Source organism: Larimichthys crocea, chromosome XII (genome assembly GCF_000972845.2).
Source record: "Larimichthys crocea isolate SSNF chromosome XII, L_crocea_2.0, whole genome shotgun sequence".
NCBI lineage: Eukaryota > Metazoa > Chordata > Actinopteri > Sciaenidae > Larimichthys > Larimichthys crocea.
This window is the reverse complement of record NC_040022.1, coordinates 18,221,643-18,243,329: the sequence shown is the minus strand read 5'-3', so window position 1 is coordinate 18,243,329 and position 21,687 is coordinate 18,221,643. Positions and strand designations below refer to the sequence as shown.

Sequence of the window (21,687 nt, the reverse complement as noted above, 5' to 3'; positions counted from 1 at the left end):
AAATAGGGATAAAACGAGGAATGTGTCTGAAAACAAAATTATTTCAACTTTATAGGCAGTGTATTTTTTTTGTGTGCAGATAGCACCATTTATTTTTCAAATAGAACACCATTTATTATATTAGAGGGCATCAAGACACAAAACAACATGAAATTTCACTTATTTCTACAATATTTTAGGAAGAGTTAGACAGTAGAGATTACTTTTCAGTAACATTTGTCTCACTGTCAACTTGTCTAGGAAATCCAGTTAACGTTGCCAAGAAGTCATTGTAACTCTTTCTTTTCTTTTTTTTCCCTTTTTTTTTTGAGAAAGAAACTTCACTCTGGGGTAACAAGTAAAACTATTAAAGGTGGTAAAAATTCCTAATCAAATTTGTGCAGTGTCAGATGAAGCGTTGACAGTGTGTTGACAGCTTCTGCAACTCTTTCATGGTACTTTCATTCGAGAGTCCTCAAACGACACTGGAAGACAGAAATGATTTTAGCAACAGTTCAGTTTTCCGTTTGATTTTGTACCCGCTCATTGATTTTTCTGTGATGTCTGCCAAAGGCACTCTGCTGATTACAGCAGTTTGAGTTAGAGTCTGGTTCAGCTCCAGATCCAATATTGGACTAAAGAGGGGGAGGAGGGGCTTGAGTTAAGTGCTGCTCTGTCGATGCACTTCATCAGTCTAAATGACACATTTTTTACAAAGACAATAAAAAATGTCATGACGTATTTACTGTAATGCAGATAAATAAAATAAATAATTAAATTAAATAAGCAGTCATAGTAATGTCATGCAAACATGCCTTTAGTGCATTCAGTACGGTAACTTTGACGAAATTGGATTTGGAGTCTTAGCTTACATTTATTTAAGAGGATAAGGTGCGGAGAAGATCAGAGGTCTAATCTGAGACATGTTGTAGGACACTGTGGTATATTGTTTGGATAATTCCACTTCTTTAAGACCAGGACTCCAAGAATCCCAAACAAATTAAGATGATCTGATTCTTCTTCAGATCTGCAACAGTGCAACAACACAGAACCTTATTGTTTCTCATCTTCCTAAACCAGTAGTTTTTAAAGACAAGATGTGTATAAGTAGAGCAAGAGTCAGACCAAACTAACCTCATAATCTCAGCATCCATCTGTCAGTCATCAGTCATCAATAGTATTGATTGATGGTGTTATAATAGTTATGATCATTCAGATTCCTGATAGAATTTAAGTAGATAGATTATAATAGAGATAGATTTAAGACAGATTTCTTGCTGTAATTTAGTTACAGAGTTTCATGTCATTGAAAGTGATCTAAAACTGAGGCTCTGTTGACCTCTAGTGGCCACATCATGGGCAAGTGCTGTAGATTATTTTCACAATGCACTTATTTAGGCTTGAAGCTTACAGTTTATAAAGGGCAGAACACTAAATAATATTGCACTTTGAATCATATCTTAGATTCATAAATGCACATTTGATGGGCACTGAAATGGCAAGGCAGTGACAGTTATATGAGTCCAGATTCTTTCTTGGAAGTAAGACAAAAAAGAAGAAGAAAAAATAGATGAACATCTTCCCATCATAACTGTAGGATGTGAACTCTGAGCGCACTTTCTCTTCTCAGATTTTGCTCTGCAATTTGGGAAGTTGAACTTAAAGACGGCCTGCTGAAAAACTGTCTGTGCCGGAGGGGAAGAGAGGTTTTAATGATTCATTCATACGTGCTGTAACGTTCATCCACATGTTACACCATAGATATGACAACATCAGTGGGGGTCAGGAAGTGATACTTCCATCTAATAAAGGCATGAAGTAAGAAAGGAAGGAAAAGTCCACTGTGAGACATTTGAACAATGGATACAACATTTCTACATTTTTATGTATCATGTTGATGTTTATAAATAACTTTTATATCTGAGGGTATGTGAGATGATTAACAAGATAAAAAAGAAACTTTTTTCTGGACTTCCTTTAACCTCTGGTTTTTATGGTGAAATACGAAATAGTTCAGACCTACAAATGAAATAATTTAATCTTTACTTTGACCCCTGAACTACAGCAAAAGTAATCACTTCCCTTAAAAGCTTACAAATCACCACAGTCATCCTCCACAATGTAAGTTTAAAGAGAGAACAAGGTTTATGCAATCATGTGATCCTACTGTTTAACTCCTTTTTTTATTATTTTATTATTTTATTTTTTTTAATGTTTTTTTGCCATATCCTTTCATTTATTTTGTCTCTTGTAATATATCTGTGTTTTGCATGTGTTTGTGGGTTGTTGTTTTTTCTTAGATGAACAGGTTAAACATAAAATTGAACTTTATCGATTGGCAGACTTTCAATATTTTACACATGACTGAGGTTCTTGATCATCCAGGTCATAAACTGAGGATTCCTCTTGGATGAGAGGTGAAACGTCTTCACAGATCTACAGCCAAGTCTAGTTGCATCTGACTTAACCCTTCGTAAACACACATGTCTTTAACCTTTGCATCTTTACTGTCATCTTTTACAAGTTGAAATGACGTACAGCTGCCTGGTGTTAGAGCTGCAGACTCGAGGATTACCAGATGGTGGAGCTCTCTGCTCCAGAATCACTGCACACTGTGTGATGGAGGCGCAACAATGGAGACAACTGTGTGTTAATGTTATTAATAAAACAGTAGATAAAATCATGTTGTCGTGTGTGTGTGTGTGTGTGTGTGTGTGTGTGTGTGTGTGTTGGTGGGATGAGCGGTTGAAATTCTTCCATACAGATTTAATGTAGTAAACGTAGGTGGGTATAAATTCTTTGGGATCTGGCCTCCATGGACTCTGATGAGGAGTACACTTCCTTTTGTGTAAGGAGGCATGTTGAGACAGGAACGATCATGTCTGAGGAATGCCTCCCTGTTCAGATTAGTTTTGTCTTCCCTGAGGCGACACATTTCTCTAGAAATCTCTCCAGCAGTCACACCTACATGTTTGACAAACAAAACTGTTGAAAAAAAAAAAACAGGCAACCAAAAGATTGTTCACACTATTTTCATGTTTTGCTGTGACTTGTGTGATGGTTGGTGACCATTCATTCTATTTTCACTCCCTCTCTCTCTTCTACAAAGATTGTTACATGTTAAGCACAATAAATACAGTTTATTCCTCAACATTTACTCTTGTTAGGGATATTTGTTAAAAATAACTTAATAACCAATTTAGAAAATCTATTTTCAGTGGTGCTGTCCATTTACTTAAGTACTCTGTTTGAAACCATATTTGAGGTACTTGTATTATTAACTTACTTTACAGTTTACAGATTTTTCATAGTGAAAATTCTCTCCAAGTTTTGTGATTTAGATTTTTTTTTCCGGAGAAACCAAGGTGTTGTTTCTTAAGCTTATATATTTTCTGACTTCATGAAAAATTTACTTTTTAGAGCTACGTGGTTTTTTTATGATATATTATGATACATATGATCTTAAGGAATATGATGTTTTGCTGAAACTACCCAACAGAACATGAAGTATTTCAAATTATTTATTAAACATCGACAACAGTAAAATGCAATGTACACATTAATACACCATCCCAAAAAGTATATATATATATAATAAAATATATAATACTAAAAGACTGACAGTTTTTACTAAAACACGTTTGAAAATAATTGATAATACTTACTTTTACTTAAGTGAGGGCTTGATGGCTGGTCTTTTACTTGTAATAAAAGTATTTCTTACAGTGTGGGATTAGTATTTTTACTTAAGTAAATGATCTGAATACTGCAGCCACTGTACATTTGTTACAGATAGTGACACAGACAAACATTCAAAAGTACAAAGATACCATGTATGAATAAATACGTCCACTACTGTTTGTGACCTATTTTCTTACTTCAATACTGCCAAAAGGAAAGGCAAATGCCCGGACACTGATTTTGACCATCAACAAACATGTGTTACGCCTCGAACAAAACAAAATTTTCAGAATATAAAACATACAATAATAGCAAAGTAATGAGGATTTTATTTTAGTAACAAACAAGTAACAAAAATAACAGTCAACCCCTGAGCATATTTGTACTAAATGGAAGATCCAAAGATTGCAATCTTCTGAGAAATTCTGGCCAAACATATCTTTATGTTTATATTTAATATTTAATTTCAAGTAGCATTTAACGTTAATTTCATCTATTGTGAATGAATTTAAAAATTTCTCTTCAATGACAAATTTAGGGGATCACAAACCTTTTTTATTGTATTACCTAACAAAATATAACACCTGCAAATATACATGTTGTAACACAATTCCCCACAAAGACAGCATTCATCATTAAACATAGGATAGATGGAGTGACTGTCCTAGACGTAGTCCTTGCCTGGCTGGCCTGCAGAGCGGGATGCTGGGTACCGTGGAGATTTCCCTGAGCTCTCGTTGGAGCAGTTGCAGCAGAGGAAGCCTCCTCCTATAAGGGTGAGACAGGCAGCTCCCCATCCAACATACAGGGCACTTCCAAATTCATACCTGTGAATGATTCACACATCACTCTGAGACTCATATTGACATTTGGAAAAGACTTACCATCATTACAGGTCTTAAAGTCACACAAGCTGATCATATTATATTCAGTTAGATATCCACAGCAGCAACGCTCAAATGTCACAATGTTTCAAGCCATTTTTGTAAAGATAGATATATGAGAATTTAAGAGTATGTTTGAAAACTAAAGGAATAGTTCTCCTCTCTGTACAGGAAATAATAAGTTAGTTAGGCCTACTCTGCCTGGCAACTTCACAAAAACTTTTTCCAATCTTCATACCAAGATAAGCTAACAAGCTGCTATAGTTTAATATTTAATGTGTATCATCCAGATCAGTCACTTTTATTGGCCAGGTGTGTGCACACATAAGAGGAATTTAACTCCAGTTACACTTTGCTCTCAATGTACGTACAGATATAGACATAACTATAACTAAAAAAACAAGGACCTTGTGCACATGAGGTAGATGGTTTTCCGGAGGTAGATATTACAGTAAATACAGTACGCACAGCATGAGTAGATTAAATATGAGTGGTGATATTTACATTTTAAAAGAACAAAAACTAAATGTAAAACGGTGAGAATAAATGATTTATAATGTTCCTGACATTATCATCTTATCCATTATCGGTTCATTCGATTTTATCCCACTAAATACCTTAGCTTATATTTACTCTATGTTTATTTTACAGAGCTAGTGTACAGTTACTAGTTACATGTCAGATTAAGATTTTATAAAGACATTATAAATTCGATTTATAAAAGTACGTTTTAGCTTTTAGTTATCACAAAGAATTTTACAAATTGGTATTGGTACTTAAAAGATATTAGTACTTCCACCATTGACATTATCAAAGTCTCTTAAGTATGTGACACTTTGTTTGGCAAGTGTTTGTCCTCTCCGTCATTACACACAGCTGCAGTGATACCTGATAATTAGTGTGAATTCCAGACTAAACAAAAGGTCGACCTCACCTGGCGTTAGTGGGAGTAAATGGGTCGTAGAATTCCTTTGCTATTCTGTTGCCATACCAAGACGTTCCCACCAGAGCAAGCAGACCTGGAAGTAGAAAGACATTTTACATTATTGTGTTACACAAATTAAAACATGCAGGAGTGCATCACTGATCATTTTTTATAAAAGTGAAAAAAGTTGTTGCACTATTGTGGACAAAACATACAGTAGATGATGTTCAAGCATTTTGTGCCTATTGCATGCGTGTGTCTGAACTAAATGAACTCTGACCGGCAATAATGAAGATAATCCCTCCAGCAAGAGCCACTTTGTCCTTCTGTTCTGGTTCTTGTGCCATACAGGTGGTACACCTCATGCCCACCACCTCCACCAAGATAGAAATTAAGCTCAGCAAGATGGAGGCCAGCATCAGCCCTCGTGTGCCCTGTACAATCCCTGAAGACAAAGACATAGCACAGAATCACTTGATTTGAGCAGATTTCATGCAGACACTTATTTATTTATTTGGCTTTGATGTTTGACCTTAGAAAGTTGAGTAGTTGAGTGTACTTCCTGTCCACTCTTAGTTTCTCTGTGCTTTCTAACCGCACAAATGCATATTTATTACCCTTACCTCTATTTATAATGTATCTACACAAAAGCTTAAACAAAAACTAAAGTTCAAAAATCTGATAAAAATCATCAAACTAGCAGTTTTTTATTTACAGTTAGTAACATATTTCTTTACTTAATCTCAGTGTTCATCTTTGTGTTGACAACAGGCACAAACCAGGCGGGAGTGCATACAGCGTGAGTCACTTTCAGCTGAGGTGTACTTTACAAACATTCCTGCATGCATGTTCTTTGTATTTGATGGTGGTGTTTTTTTATAACATATAAAATGAACATCCATTTACACTGATATATTTTTTTTCTTCAAATTAAACATCATTGATGACTTCTATTCCTTTTGAATTGAATTCAGAAGAAGGAAAGGTTTCTGTTTGATCATCCAGGTGTTGGTATTTGACTGACATGTCTCAGCATGCAAAGAGGTCTTGCAGGGAGAGAGAAGGCCACTTTCTAAGAAGGTTTGAATGACCAGGGAGTTACACATTCCTGTTTTACCACACAAAGGCAAACATTTCACAAATTTCATAAGTAAAAAGTAAAAAAAACAAAAAAAAACTTTCGTTTGTTTGATTCATTGTCTCATGGTCCATTTTGTTTCCACACCCACATAACATATTTTCATAGAAGAAGAAAGGACATGCTCGCTCTGATGTGTCTGACATGGAATACACAATCAGCCTTTGCAAAGGAATCCTATAAAAGGTCTCACGAATAATGGTTATGTGAAACAACATTACCTGGCAGCTGGAGAAGTGAATCATACACTTTACACTGAACTTGACCGGTGCTCTGTGATACACAACTCTTCCACAGTCCTTCAAACATCGCCTGGGCTGTGATGATGTTGTCTCCTGCATAGGACGAAGCTTTCCATTCCACCATGACTGTGGATGCAATCGAGCCAATGAAGCCCAGGAAAGCCAGCGTGAAGCCAAGAAGCTGTATACCTGCATTGGCCATGATTTAACTTCAGTGACTAAAAATTAGAAATGATGAAAGTGGAAAAAGTTTCAAAAGATTAAAAAGTTCCAAAAATGTAATTCCTGCTGGATTTGGGTGGAGGATCTCAAACAGTGCTGTCTACCTGTGCATCACCTCAGAATGCCCTGGAGGAGAGGGAGGATCCAAGAATGCCATCACCCCCGACTGAGGTTAGGTGGAGCATTATGACATCTAGTGGAGGTGATGGTATCCTGCAATGAATACTGCAGAAGCACACAGCTGAGCACACATGTACAGGTAGTCACACTCAAACATAGCTGAGATACTGTCAACTTTTGTACCAATATGTGGTCTGTTATTATATAAATAATAATAAAGAGTAATCAATCAATCTATTATAATATACGATGCACAAACCCTAAATTTCAGAGAATTCACATGACAAACTTTATTTGGAAACACTTCCTTTACGGCAGGTAGAAACATTTTAAATTGTCTTCCCACTCTCCCACGTTGGTCCTATACTGTACATGATTTGTTTTAATGTAACTCTGTGTACTTAGCACTGCTGTTTTTGGCCAATTCTCTCTGACTAAAAGGATTAGAAATAAAATACAAAAAATGAACACAATTATTAGTAATGGCAGTAGTATGTAGTATTCGTAGTAAAGCTATATTCTGCTGTGGGAGCTGATTTGCTGAATTCCACTTTTTTTGTTGTAAGCAAATGCAACCATGGCAGGAGCTGGCCACTGACCAAAGGTTTTGTCTTGCCTAATTCAGACTTGTTGTCATTTGTACTTTGTGTCAGCTGCCTTGTAGATCCACAAGGAAATTTGTTTCAATGCTCTGGGATACCTGTAGCACAGAGGTACGTTGAATTTCATTATTTACATCAATGAATACAGTCTGAATGTTACTGATTCTTCTTGCTGTGAGTAAACGGTAGCTAAAGAAAAACAAACAACAAGAGTATAATGTATTTTTGCTCAACGGAATGATGACTTAGATTTTCTGTTAATTTATACAAGCTTTTTTTTGTGATTCGACAGTGAAAAATGGACAAAAAACTGAGTCTGAGTCTGTTCCTGATGCTGCTTCTCTGTTGCAACACAGACTCACATACCTCTTGTCCATACAAATGCCAGTGTTTCACTCCTGCCCAAGTACTGTGTGCTGATGGAGGGATCTCATCTTTACCCAAGAACACGTCCAAGCAGGTCAAGGACTTTATTGTAATGTCATCATCCCTTGGGTACCTATTTGAACACACTTTAGAGGAGAGCCCACAACTTACCAAGCTTATCTTAATAAATAATGCACTACGAAGTATTCATTCTCGGTCTTTTGAGCATTTGGCTGAGCTGCAGGAGCTGGAAATCAGTGGGAACCCTGGGCTGGAAAATTTATTTATGGGGACTTTTGCAAAACAGGAAAACTTGACTAAACTGATACTTAACTTCAACAGATTTAGGACTGTGCTTCCTAGCACATTTGACTCACTGAAAAAGCTAGAAACTCTACAGATGAAGGGCAACATTATATCAGATCTGCCTCCATTTCTTTTCCTGAACCTGCACAATCTGCGTGCTCTAGATTTGTCCCTAAATAAGCTTGAAGAACTGAAAAGGGAAACTTTTTCTGGTATAGAAAGACTGGAGACCCTGAAAATGAACAACAACCTCATCAGCAATCTTACATCTGACACATTCCACAACATTTCTCAACTGACAGAGCTTCACTTGGAGGGGAATAAGATCTCAGAGCTTGCTGACAACATTTTCTTTGCGTTAACCAAACTGAAGGTGCTGAATCTCCGTGGAAACCATCTTACAATCTTCAGTGATAAAGTGTTTGGATTCAAAGGCTCAAATTTGACGAAGTTGAACCTGAAAGGCAACAGACTGACTGAGCTGTCCTCTCTTTGTAGTTTGACATCCCTTACCGACCTTATCTTGTCCTCTAACCAGCTCTCAAACCTTCCGGAAGACATTTTTAGAAATGTTACAGTCCTGGAGTATCTGGACCTGTCTGAAAACCAGCTCATCTCACTACCTGAAATGATATTTCGGGATCTATTTAGCCTCACGGTAATCCACCTAAACAACAATAACCTGAGGAAAGTGGATGCCAAACTGTTTGAGGACCAGGTGCTCATTCAGCAGCTCTACCTGTCTAACAACCAGCTAGAAACTCTCCCATTGGGCCTTTTAGACTCTTTTGCCACCCAGTGCACAGTGAGACTGAATGGAAACCCCTGGAAATGTGACTGCCACATGTGGTATCTGTATGACTGGGTGATGAGATACAGCCAAGACATAGAGATGCTCGACAGGATGCTTTGTGAGAGCCCTGCCTTTCTGAGGGGGAAGCCAGTCGTCTCCATCGACAGGGACCAGCTGGAGTGTTGGCTGTCCAAAGATGTGATGCCTCATCTCAGCCGCTGTAGCCAAGAAGCTTCCAATGACACAGTGATCATCAAGTGTAAAGTGGATAAATGCGCTCCACTGACTGTGAGGGTACAGTTTCAGGAGGATGACGGCAGTATTAAGGAGCATATTTTGAACCATGAGCCTGAAGATTCTTATTGTAACAATAAGGCAGTTAGCACGAGTGAGTAGATTAGAGATATGAGATTAGACTTTGCTCACTGTGCAAATACTGTATGTCATGATGCATTTGGTCTTTCTTTATACAAAGAGTCACATTATACGTTCTGTTGGTCAATACTGTAAACAAACCTCTAACTCAACAGCTGATAACCAGTTTGCATGCATGCTGCTGAACGATAAGAGAGGTTGATGAACCCTATTTCATGTGAAGTTCAAAGTTCAATCCACTACTTTTTAAGATCTTGTCACTGCAGGAACAGGAACTATGAATAACAGTAACATGTTCATCTGTGTTGTTTCTACAGTAGATGGTTCCCTTCTTGATATACACTGCTGGTGGTTTAAGTCATAGGTTGAAAATGTTGTGAACAACAATCATCAGGAAAAGTGTAGAACACTATATGTATTAGTTTTCACAAAGTGTAAGAGCTGTCCGTGTAAAAAGTCAATAAAAAGTCAGGTTTGCTTCTTCAAATAATTCGTTTGAAGTCAAACATTTACAACCATTTTTCCTCAGGGCAGTGGTGGAAGAAGTATTCAGTATTCATATCCTTCACTTAAGTAAAGGTTTCCAAACTGCTAAAAATAAAATAGGTAATTTCCTGTATTTAAAATGTTATCAGCCATATTTACTTATTAGAACTAGAACTATATAGAATAGCTAGTCTTATTATATTAATTAAGTGGATTATTATTACTGGTGCATTCATGTTTATGCAGCATTTTAATGTTGTAGTCAAGCAGAAGCTAATTCTGACTATTTTATATACTGTTGGATACTTTAACCTATAGCTCATCATCGCTTCTGTCCGTAAAATCATAATCTACAATATAACCAGTTCATAGATATATAGTGCATAAAAACAGGTGTGCTGGAGTGAAAGTAAATGGAAATACAACTACCTCAAAATTGTACTATAGTTTTTTAGTAGACTTCCATTTTACTACTGTCTTGGCACATATATGTATTTTTGACCTACAGAGGTTGTCATTAGTGAAGCATCCTTTTTCCATCGAACAACTTGTCATCTAGGAATTTCTAAAGTCCACTCCTGACCAGTCCACTGCTCCTGAATACTGGGGGGATGATAAAGAGTGAGGGAAGAGGGAGGGCCTTGACACAACAAGGCACACAGATGGCTACACCTTGAATACAGCACTCTAACCCAGGGTTAATAAGGGTCAAAGGCCACAGGGTCGATTGGGTCCTCTGTCTGAGTTGAATGACATCACAATTCACGCGACAAAAACTGGTGGCTGTCTTACTTCTGGAGGGATGCCCTTAAGTTGGAGGTAATCCTCACTTGACCAAAATTATGGGATAAACAGGACATTTAAAGTACATGATTGTTAGCTGATGAGCAACAAGACATATTGAAGTTGTTAAATGCATATCTTTATTCTGTGAACGTCCTGAGGTTCATATAAATACTGTGGAACAGCTAAAAGAAGAAACTATTAGGTTAAGTCACAGTCAAAACAAACCACATTCTCCCTGACAAAGTATTGATAATTTAGCTACATTTGTGAAGTTGTCTTTTATATTGTTATATTTCTACTTAAGAGAGTTTTGAATTGTAGCTCTAAATCACTTAGTAGTGTTCAAAGACCAGAACTCTAATGTGAACAATATTTTTGCATTTAGGCTTAAGCTAAACCAGACTATTTTACACTCAGAATGATTCAGTTCATCAGAAACTCCAAATTAATGCTTATATGGCTTTACAGGGTGAATATGTCAAAGTTGTGCTTACAGTGTGTCTTGCTGCCCTCTGGTAGCCAAAAATCAACTTATGCAGTGTCAAGCTTCTTAAATTTGGATAAAGAAAAATGTTTCTGGAATCTTTTGTGAAAGTGTGGTGTTGTGGCTGTTTTAATCTTGACAGTCCTGCTTTCACCAACTCTTGGCTAATCCAAAAATGGGCAAAAACATGGAGCGTGGGTGGAGTGGGCTGAATGAAGTCCGGCTGCTGAAACCAACCGCCTGTGACAGTACCCACCTATCAATCAAAGCAGACACTTTATTAATTCTGCATAACTTGAAGACTTAATATTAATTTAAACAGGTAAGTTATATAAAAATTCAGACTCATTACAGTTGTCATTAACAGGGAAAATAGCTATAGAGACCAAAACTATTTTTTCTACCAGTTTATTTCTGCTGTGAATTTATACATTTAAATATGGGGGATTATAGACCTTCTGCGTTGGCTTCATTTTACAGCCATAGAGGTTGCCACTTGGATTTACTTGCACAATTGTATCAGATAAAAAAAATTTATTTATTTATTTAGGTGCATCATTTTGTATTCATTAAGTCAATATTGTTTGTACTTTTGGTCAATTTGGCATCTCCAGCAGAAGTTCTAAGGGTAAGAGCAATGACTGGTCGTGCAACATATTGTAAAACTTAATAGAGTTATCTTCAATACCAAACCACGTGTCCGCATCCATCGTTGCCACTTACTCTCATTGCCTGGCAAACTACCAGCAGCAGGGAGTGGGCACTGTCGTGAGGCACGATGAAAAGCCCCCATGGTCAGATCCTATATCCCTAACCCCTGCTTAGTGGGCAGTTAGTGCTGGACACCCCACTCCAGCAGATAGGAAAGGAAAGAAACGGAGGGGTGCAGACATTATCTTGTGAGACACAAAATGTCCCGAAACAAAACAAAGCACTGGGGGGTTTCCCACAGAGTTTAGACCAGGCCGGTGAAGAGGGAGGTGGAGAGGGCAGGGCAGAGTCCTCAGGACAAAGAGTAGAGGTCATCTGAGACTCATTGCCTGGGGCAAGAATTCAAGACGAAAGTTTGTGATCTGAAAATGTAAAATAATTTCAGATCAGGACATTTAAGTGCGTATCATCAATTTTATCATAACAAGGGACATATGTCTCAGTCTTGAGGACAAAATTCACAAAAAGTTTATAGAACACTTATCTATACTTTGCTTATCATATTCGTTGTTAGCTTCACTGAAATATTCAGTGAATCATGAAAAGATAACCAACACCAGTTGCTATTATGTGGACAGGTGTCTATTAGATCCTCTCTCTCAGCCTGTGAGAGGGTGATACACATCCTCCATGACACCATGACCTAAACATCTCAAGAACACAAATAGGCCATTTTGCACACTCAAAATGTGAGCCTTGCTTACAAACAAGGGTCAATATTTACCCCTCAGTGCACCCAGACCCCTGGGTGGAGGCTAAATTGGTGTTGGTGACCAAATTAAGAACAGCTGACCTGATGTGGGTGTTAAGTGGACGCAGAGATGTCACCAGAATGGTAATCTTTTAGCATACTGGTATACTGGCTTTTGTCTTGTCCGTCCCTATTGGAGGATAACAAGAGGCTATAAGCTCCTTATCATCACATTACAATTATGGAGGATGAATCCGGAGCTATGGCCCTGTGGATCCTGCTCTTATATGCCTATCCTTGTTTTGTTTCCATCTCCGCATATAGAGAGGTTTTTATTATGCATGCAGCCCTTCATTGTATATTGAAGAGTCACAGCAAAACCTAGCAGTTTGTTGCTGCAAAACAATTGATATACCTCCCACACTTCAACTTCCAGCAGCAGAAGTAATTTCTCAAGAGGCCATTGATTCACAATGGAAAGACATGGAAATGAGTGCACTTTACAAATTATGGATTAATAAAGCAATGCTTGATCCAAAGCTTGATGTGCAAAACAAAATCTGCAGTAAATGTCCCAGTTGTTTTGTGGTTTTCTTTCAGAAGGTATGTGGTTGAAGGGGCTTTGTGAAGAATTAAAGATGATAAAGAAGACAGAGCAAGTTTTTAAAGAAGAAAATAAACAACAACCAAAAGGATTTCCATAATTTGCCAATCTTAAAGCTTTCTTTAATTGTCTTGAAGTAGAATTTTAATATTTAATTTAATTTGAATCTGGTGCAGTGGTTAGCTGCCTCACAGTGAGAAGGTTTTTGATTCAAACCCACCAGGTCCTGGGGCTGGGGCCTTTCTGTGTGTGAATGGTTGTGTTAGGAAGGGCCCTTATGGAAAATGAATAAATGTTTTAAAGCATGAAAAGGAAAGCTATAAAGCTTTAGTAAACTATTTATTACACATATCTAAAATCATTAATGAAATCTGAACCCTCTATAAGAGTATGTACCAATATAATAATATAAAGTTATTTATTGTTGTATTCGCTGATTGCGATCAGCTCGCTCATTCATCAGCTGTTTGGCTCTCAGCTGACTAGTAATGTTCAATCATATTCATGGAGATGCAGAACACAAACATTATAATGAGACACTAAGCAGGCTCTCACATTGACTTACTATTATTGTTTGTTGCTGCAGCTTCCTTCAGCACCCAAGGTGTGATGTGTGTTCCAAATCTAACTGTACAGCTATTTGCCATTTGGTCAGTTATTATTATTATTTTCATTTGTATTATTTGTGGGGCCATTTGTGCTTTCAGTTTATAATATATAGTCACAAGGCAAACAGAAAATAGGGATGAGAGCGACACAATGCCAGGAGGTTGGTCTGTAAAATCTGATGAATGTCTATAATCAGCAGTTTGGGTAATAATTTGACCATTTGCCTTTGTCTTCCCTTCCAAATAGGTTTGGCTAACCTATTTGCTCATTAACTTGAGTTAATTGATGAATGGACACATTTCAAAAGCAAGTCTTGGGTTGTAATAAACTAGAATTATCCTTTCAGCTCTTCCTTTAATTTCTGTTTGGTTTAATTGATGCCTCACACATAGTTTTGCGGTTTTGCAAGATAAGTTGGGATATCTCTCCTTGAAAGCACTCCTGCTATGAAAGTGTATCTTTACGGTCCTCTTCATAACCCTTCACGGGCATATGGCCAATAACTACAGAGAAAACAAAACCTCCACTCCCCAACCCAACATCCAACACAACATCTCCTTTGAAGATGCGATGACTTGTGATGTAGCACCAGAGTTACTTGATTTTTACGGTCACACCATCATCACTCTGTGTGGGTCCAGAGTAATAAATTTTCCACTTCCACTGTTATCGTGTCATGCTGATACTAAATTTACTCCCCGGAAGCTCAACTTCCACGAGTGTGTTGTTGAGTTTTTCAAAAACAACCAGCTAAATCAAAAAGGGATGAATTGGAGTGAAGGGACAAAGCATTGTTCATTCACTATTGATATCGAGTGCATAATCTATTCATTAGCCTTGATGTGAACCACCACTGACTATGTCGACCCCCATCAAGCACCATAACAACTCTAAGAACAATACTACGCCAATTCACCCGCAAAGGCGGAGGCAGCGAAGGTTTCCGGTAAGTGTCAGGAGGAAACAAGCAGGGAACCTGTCACAGTTGTCGCTGTGTTTGTGAGGAGAGGTCATCAATCATGGAGCAAAGCAAAGGGGCAGGCATTATTCTGCTTCATGTTTACTATTCTTTGCTTTACAAGGTTTGGGAAAATACTGCATCAAACTGGGGTTTTGATAAGAGGGGGCAGGGAGATGGTAAAGGAAACAATTGAAACAAGACAGATGACAAAAGATGGAAGGAGGGGACCAACACTGGTAAACAAGCCTCAAGAATGGCATGACATCTGTTGAAGCGCCTCCATCAAAACCACTCCAGGTTCTCCATCAGGTATAAATATAGATAGGAGTGATCTGTCAGTACTTCACAGCTACTCTTATCTGAAGAGAACAGCCTAGCCTGGGGAGTTCTCAAAAGGCCTTTAAGACCAGGACCTTTGGGAGTGGGCAACAATGAGCCTTCTTTAGCACAGTGAAAGTGACAGCATGGTCCTCACCCCCCTCCCTGCCATTAAACCTCTTCCTGGATAAACAAGGGGAAGGCCCTTTATGAAGATGGAGAGGGTCACAAAGAGAGGAGCCATTGAGCCACGAGGGGCCCGTCTTTGTTTTTGTGTTTCGGAGGATCTTCTCAAAGGATGCTCCGATAGAAGGGGGAGCTCTATTTTTGTCTTTAAGTCTTCTTTACTGCCAGTCTTGCCTCAGCTCTGCCAAAACAGAGATGTAAACTTAATTGACTGTATCGTTTGCACAAAGTGAAGAGTTTTAATAAGTTTTAGAGTGACAGAGAGATGATTTGATTCACATTTACACTGATGCCTATCCTGAAAGGCCGAATTTCTTTACCACATACAAACAATATATACTCACAAGTGCAGGATATCGTGCACCTGTTTCTCAGTGCTTTGAGAAACAAGAACGTCTGACGTACAACGTGGTTACTGCTGCATTTATTTCTGTTATGACCCTACCCTAATCCCTTAAATTCCATGAATATTAAATCAGGAACAACCGAGTGGTCACGGATTGTGCAAGTGTGTTTGCCTCTGGAGGTGCCACTGTTTGATGCTGTCAAGGGGAGGCCCCTGTCTTCTGGTGATGGGCTGCCAGGTCTGTTGATGGGTTGCCAGATTCAAGGCAACATGCTGTCGGAGCTGCGTTTGTCTTTGGAGCGTGAATGAGGGGCACCTGTGACCTCTGGTCACGCTCTGCTTGTGTTCCACTGTGTGAGCACCACGCTCAGGACGCATGCTGGGAGCATCAGCCCTTCAACTGTCCACTAAATGGACAATGATTTGGACCGGCTCTGCAGGGCTGCTGCTAAGAAGCTATTGTGCAAACACACACTTATACGGTTAAATAATTTTAAATCAAATTTGCTGTGTGTTTTGTCAAAATGTTGAATCATTCTAATATGTGTTGCCTCACTTCTAGAGGCGGATACTGCAGGAATAACACCTCAGAAAGTAATGTCCTTGAGAAATAAGTATGTTATTTAGTCTGGTCTTCATTTAGCTCTGTCACTAGGTTCACAATCTGGGAGGAGCACAGTCAGGCCTGCAGATCCTGCCTCACTCACTGCCATGACAGCACACTCCTCGGGCTCAACATGACCTCTCGAGTTCCTTACCTCATTAGAAAGGTATGTATTTCCCGCCAGAAAGCAGGTCTCCATGTCAGTGCGAAAAGGATGATCAGGTGTGGACAAGATAACCATGACATGAGGGGGCCTATATTTAAACGGCTGCTCTACAAGGGATGTTAATTGAAAAGACTTTCCAGAAAACCGAGGACAAAGTGTAACCCAAAGCGTGACAACATGATGTTTGTTTTTTGGGGTTTCTTTTGAGAGAGAAATGACAAAAACACCATTGCATCAAATATTGTAGTAAACATCATAGAAACATTTTATTAATCTCAAAAAATACAGTGCTTTTCAAGAGCTTTTCATGGATTTTCCTGACCTCCTGAGGCAAATCAAAATCACAGCGAGCAAAGAGGCCAAAGATATCTCCAAATGTCCATAAAACAAAAACACAAATGTGTGTAAACATCCCTCTTGAGTAGGATTTGAAAACATTTACAAAATGTACAAAAATATGTTTTATTGTGTCATAGTCCTTCAGCTGATTTCCTACCACGGCCTCCACACAGAGTCTGAGGTGACCGGAGGTGCAACAGGTGATATATGATGGCTGTTCTGTGCACTCAAAGGCATGAGAGCTGCACTGGGAACAAGAAAAGCGAACTGTCCATCCGGTGTTGGCACAACCTGGAAGCCACTGTACAGCTTCATCATGTCTGGGGAGACACCACTTTTACAGGGCATCTGTGGAGCGGAGGCAGCTGGGAGCTGTGTGCTGTTCTGTCCTGCAAGTCCCGGCGCAGCTGGGTGAGGTGTATAGAAGTTCACAGCGTTGATTTGGGTCACGCAGGCTGCCAGGTGACTGAGGAGGCGAGTCCTCACCTCTGTGTTCACCCCTTCACACGTGGACAGGAAACGAGTGACCTCTCCAACACACTCACTGAACCCAGCTCTGTATTTACCAAGGACGGATGGGTCTGTGTTCACAGCAGCTGTAGAGGAAAATACAAAAAACATAAATACAAAAAATAATTGGCTAATTTAAATAATAAAAAAAGTCCAGTTAAGGCCATTTGACATCTACTCTTAGGGGCTGGCACACCAGCTGGGCTGTAGGCAATAAATCTTAGAGACCATGAGAACATGTTTACCATCTAAAGTTAGACATCCACACATCGGCATGGTCAATCCAGAAATGGTAGTCACGTACCAGTCATCTGAAGCCGCTGCAGGTTCCTGAGGTGCTTCACGGTCATTTCCAGGATGTCTGCCTTCTCCAGTTTGGAGTGTCTGGAGCTCTAAACGGACAAAAGTCACCATTTAGTACTGAATCTGTTCATTTGGTTCCTAAATTCAATCTATCTTGTTATAAAAACGTCGTCCTTACATCTTTCTTGAGTGCGTCCATGATGAGGGTCTTCAGCTGGCCCAGACTCTCATTGATGCGTGCGCGTCTGCGCTTTTCCATGATAGGTTTGGAGGACTTTAAATAGAAAAAAAAAACAGCTGTTGAGATGACTGTTATTAAGAGCAAATAATAGCTTCAAAATATATGAATATTACCCAAAAGACTCAGTCCATATACCTTTCTGTTCTCTGACACAGTGCGGGGTTTTTCGGGTGTGGACTCTCCACTTGCTGGTGTGGCAGCCACAGCGGATGGAGATGTTCTCTCGAAAGTCCCGGCGGGCATCTTTCAGGTTTGTAGTTAAAAACGGTCCAAATAAATACTTTATCAATTAATATAATGGTGCACAACAATAATTTAAAAAGGTCAGTCCAGTGGAAGTGAGTCCCGCCTTTTCCTGGCAAACCACAGAGCAGTTTACTGATGACAAATGTCAGAAGTGACTTCTGTCTCCCCGCCAAGCTGACATCCACTCCGCTCCTGTTTCCAGCGCCTCAGGTTTTATTTATAGAGCGCGAGCCTGCACGCGAGCGGCTCGTGTGCGAGTTTCCTGGGTTTCATTCGTCTGTCCAATGAGCGCGCGGGACACGATGCCGGAGAGGCGGCGGGCTCGTGCGACGAGGCGCTCCTATTGGCTACCTGTCAGGATGCTGAAAGACTGATTCAGACAGAAAAGTTATTTTACAGTTTAAGTGTTAGCTGTCAGAGTGGATCACCTGCTTGTTGTATAGTGTGTGTGTGTATGCTGCTGATTTATATGAATGAATCTGTGTTAAATCAATTTAATTTGGCGATTTAAAGGTCTAGTGTGTTGGATTTAAAGGCATTTAGTGAAGTTGCAGACTGCAACCAACAGAATATCCCTCACATCACCTACAATGGCCTAATGCTTAATGTCCTAGTGCCAGTGTTTAATTTGCGTATCTGGGCTAGTGTACTACTACTGTAATTACTAATTAGTAATACTAATTCTTATTGTGAATATACAACTAATGGAAACATAATTATGAATATTGGATTCTTTTTCAGCCAATAAATTCACCTAAATCTTACACACTGGACATTAAATCTTTTCTAATGATGATAATCGATTCATTCTTTTTTAATGATTTTGTTACATGAAAATACCAATATCTGGTTTTAGCTTCACATCCACAAAAAGTTGTTTCTTCTTTATATTATTTCAGATTGTATTGTTTCATGTATTAGCCTTGGTCAGATTACAGGTGTGTATAAAGGTCCAGTGTGTGATTTAGGTGGATTTATTGGCAGAAATCGAATCCAATATTCATAAATATGTTTGATGTTTCTGCATTAGCCCAGAATAGGCAAACTAAACACTGGCACTAGATAGGACATTTAGCATTAAGCCATCGTAGTTTCTCCTACATGCTTGGAAGGGTGATGTGAGGGACACTCAGTTGGTTGCAATCTGCAATTTTACTAAATGCCACTAGGACATCACTTTGGGCTGTTGTACAGTGCAGTGGTGGCATTTTGACATTATTTATTATTAAATTATTATTTATTAAGTAAATTATTGTCCAGCCTACCTATTAATATGATACTAAAAGTTAAACGATGTATTAATCTTACTGGTCAATGTATCTCAATAAATTGACAAAATAAATTACATATTGCAACTTTTTTCAAATAAAGCTGAACGAAAAATGTTGGAAAATGGAAAAGAGTAAAGTGTATAAAATTCTGTGCATTTATTATAACAAACCCAATATTTTCTATATAGCACTCAGAAAAAAAAATGTAAATTTTCTCATAGATAACTCTTATGATAGACTAAATTCACAACTAAATCCTGTTTTAACGGCTGATAAATTTACGTGTAGAAAAACTCAGGGTGGATTTAATTTATATCAATTTGTGATAAATTAGTTTTTCTGTAGTTTTTCTTATTTGTCTTCTTGATTCCTGATTTTAAAGATTTTTATTCAGTTTTGTAGCTCGTGTTTTGCTGTGTAAAGTATAAAAATACACTATAAGTAATACTGATCATTATTTGTGGTAACAGTGAAACAGCTCACTGACAGTTTCACTGATATATTTGTGACAGACATCTCTATCTGGTCCAGGTTTAGCATCAGATGCCTCCATTCTCCCTGATAGACTTCAAACGCTCTCTGTAAAGCTCCTAAATCCTCAGAGGTGAAATGACCCCAAAAGCCAGGTCAGTTTTTGTATCCACATCTTCCTCTCTGTGGGAGCAAGACAACTTCAAGCACCACTGACTTCTTGACCTGAGTCAATATTAAATCAAGTCAAACATCCAACCAAATTGAGTTTCACCTATTACATTTATAACATTAGTCAAAGTCAGGGATATAAGTGACCATCATTGTGTATATTTTCTTTAATAAAATCTTAAGAGGACAAAACAGCTTATTACATTTTCTCAAGTGAAGATTTAAGCAGGATAAGGGCGATGAAAAGTGATGCATTCATGTGTTTGGCCTTCTAAAAATATGTTTACAAAATGCTTTTTCTGTTTCCCACTAATATACTTAACTCACATACACTGACCACTTCAGACTCTTCTACTGTTGTCCTGATGATATAGTGCTCAGTTAATCCAAGTGGAGGTTTTAACGAGGGTTTCCTTTAAAATAGCTCGAGGTTCTGCTCATGGCAGATGAGAGGCCATGCAACAATAAATTACATCCTATCAGTACTGTTTTCAGTGAGCCTGCTGCTCCGCCACAAACAACCCTTTATTGTGTGCACAGTGATGTAGACATGAGGTTTATAGCACAGGCCTGATCTCTATCAGTGTGGGAACCATGGGATGGGAGACTCCACAGAGAGAAGGAAGGGTTGGAGAGCTATCAGGGTCAGACATGTGAGTGATAGCCACAAGTTGAGAGAAACAGGCAGGAAGACAATGGTTTGGTATGGTTAATTCACCACATTCTGATGAAAGCCTGGACTTATGTCCATCATTGTCCCTGGTGTTTAGATATGCTGCAAGTAAGAGTTGAAAAACCAAATGAAACTAACCTTTTTGAAAGCAGCGAGGTAAAACACATCATCTCAAAGACAGCTGTTGAGAAATAAGTTTTAGACGCAATTAGAAGGTAGATTAAAGTTAACAAAGAATCTCAGGAGAACTCATTATTGAGCTTTTGCCTTAAAGTCAGGAAGATTTGACGCCTAATCAAGGGAAGAAAGCAATCTGTACCTGTCTTAGACTTTGAATCTATCAAGGTAAAATCCTAAAAACAGTATTTAATTGAATACAACAAGCTCAGTCCTCCACTGGACGCCAGTGAAGCTATTTTTGCACTATGACAGCTCAATCGTCTGCATAGAAAAGAACTTAATTGGCTTGCTTTCATGTCATCAGTATAAAGTAACACACTGCAAGCTAAAATAGACAAAATATCCCCCAAGAAGAGTAAATAAAATTTGATAAATTTCTCCACAGTAGGTAGAGTTTTGACAGCCTGTTGCCAGTCACAATCCTCTCCATCTTCACCTGGTCTGAAAGCTGTGGCCCCTGCTTTCTCCTCCACCCAGCCACCACCACCATGTGGGCAGTGAAATGACCATCCTCATCATCAAATACTGTGAAGGTTCCCTTTCAACTGCTGGTATGAAAACATCTCAGGCCAGGAGGGGGGGGGCACAGACAGAGGGGATCACTTAAACATCTCGTCCAGCGCTCAGCTCGCTCAGCTCTCCATCCCTCCTTCTCCCTTTGAATTCCCCCTTAAAGAGGGAAGGGGGGCCCTCCCAT

The 21,687-nt window shown here is 38.8% G+C and overlaps 3 protein-coding genes across 3 annotated transcripts; 1 reads left to right on the top strand and 2 right to left on the bottom strand.

Moving 5' to 3' along the window:
* Nucleotides 1-3,575: 3,575 nt before the first annotated feature.
* On the bottom strand, nt 3,576-7,201 carry cldn1 (claudin 1). Its single transcript, XM_010733309.3, has 4 exons — nt 6,829-7,201; nt 5,750-5,914; nt 5,479-5,563; nt 3,576-4,487 (listed from the first exon to the last, which is right to left on the bottom strand). The coding sequence occupies exons 1-4, from the start codon at nt 7,049-7,051 to the stop codon at nt 4,325-4,327; spliced, it is 636 nt and encodes a 211-aa protein (XP_010731611.1). The 5' UTR covers nt 7,052-7,201; the 3' UTR covers nt 3,576-4,324.
* Nucleotides 7,202-7,816: 615 nt separating this feature from the next.
* Nucleotides 7,817-10,585, top strand: zgc:153913 (carboxypeptidase N subunit 2). Its single transcript, XM_010733310.3, has 2 exons — nt 7,817-7,904; nt 8,086-10,585. Exon 2 carries the CDS (start codon nt 8,092-8,094, stop codon nt 9,652-9,654), a length of 1,563 nt encoding a protein of 520 aa, XP_010731612.3. The 5' UTR covers nt 7,817-7,904; nt 8,086-8,091; the 3' UTR covers nt 9,655-10,585.
* A 6,260-nt stretch (nt 10,586-16,845) lies between these two features.
* LOC104920985 (transcription factor HES-1-B) lies at nt 16,846-18,449 on the bottom strand. The gene is made up of 4 exons (XM_019259050.2): nt 18,114-18,449; nt 17,916-18,011; nt 17,739-17,826; nt 16,846-17,520 (listed from the first exon to the last, which is right to left on the bottom strand). The coding sequence occupies exons 1-4, from the start codon at nt 18,219-18,221 to the stop codon at nt 17,078-17,080; spliced, it is 735 nt and encodes a 244-aa protein (XP_019114595.1). The 5' UTR covers nt 18,222-18,449; the 3' UTR covers nt 16,846-17,077.
* Between the last annotated feature and the right edge of the window lie 3,238 nt (nt 18,450-21,687).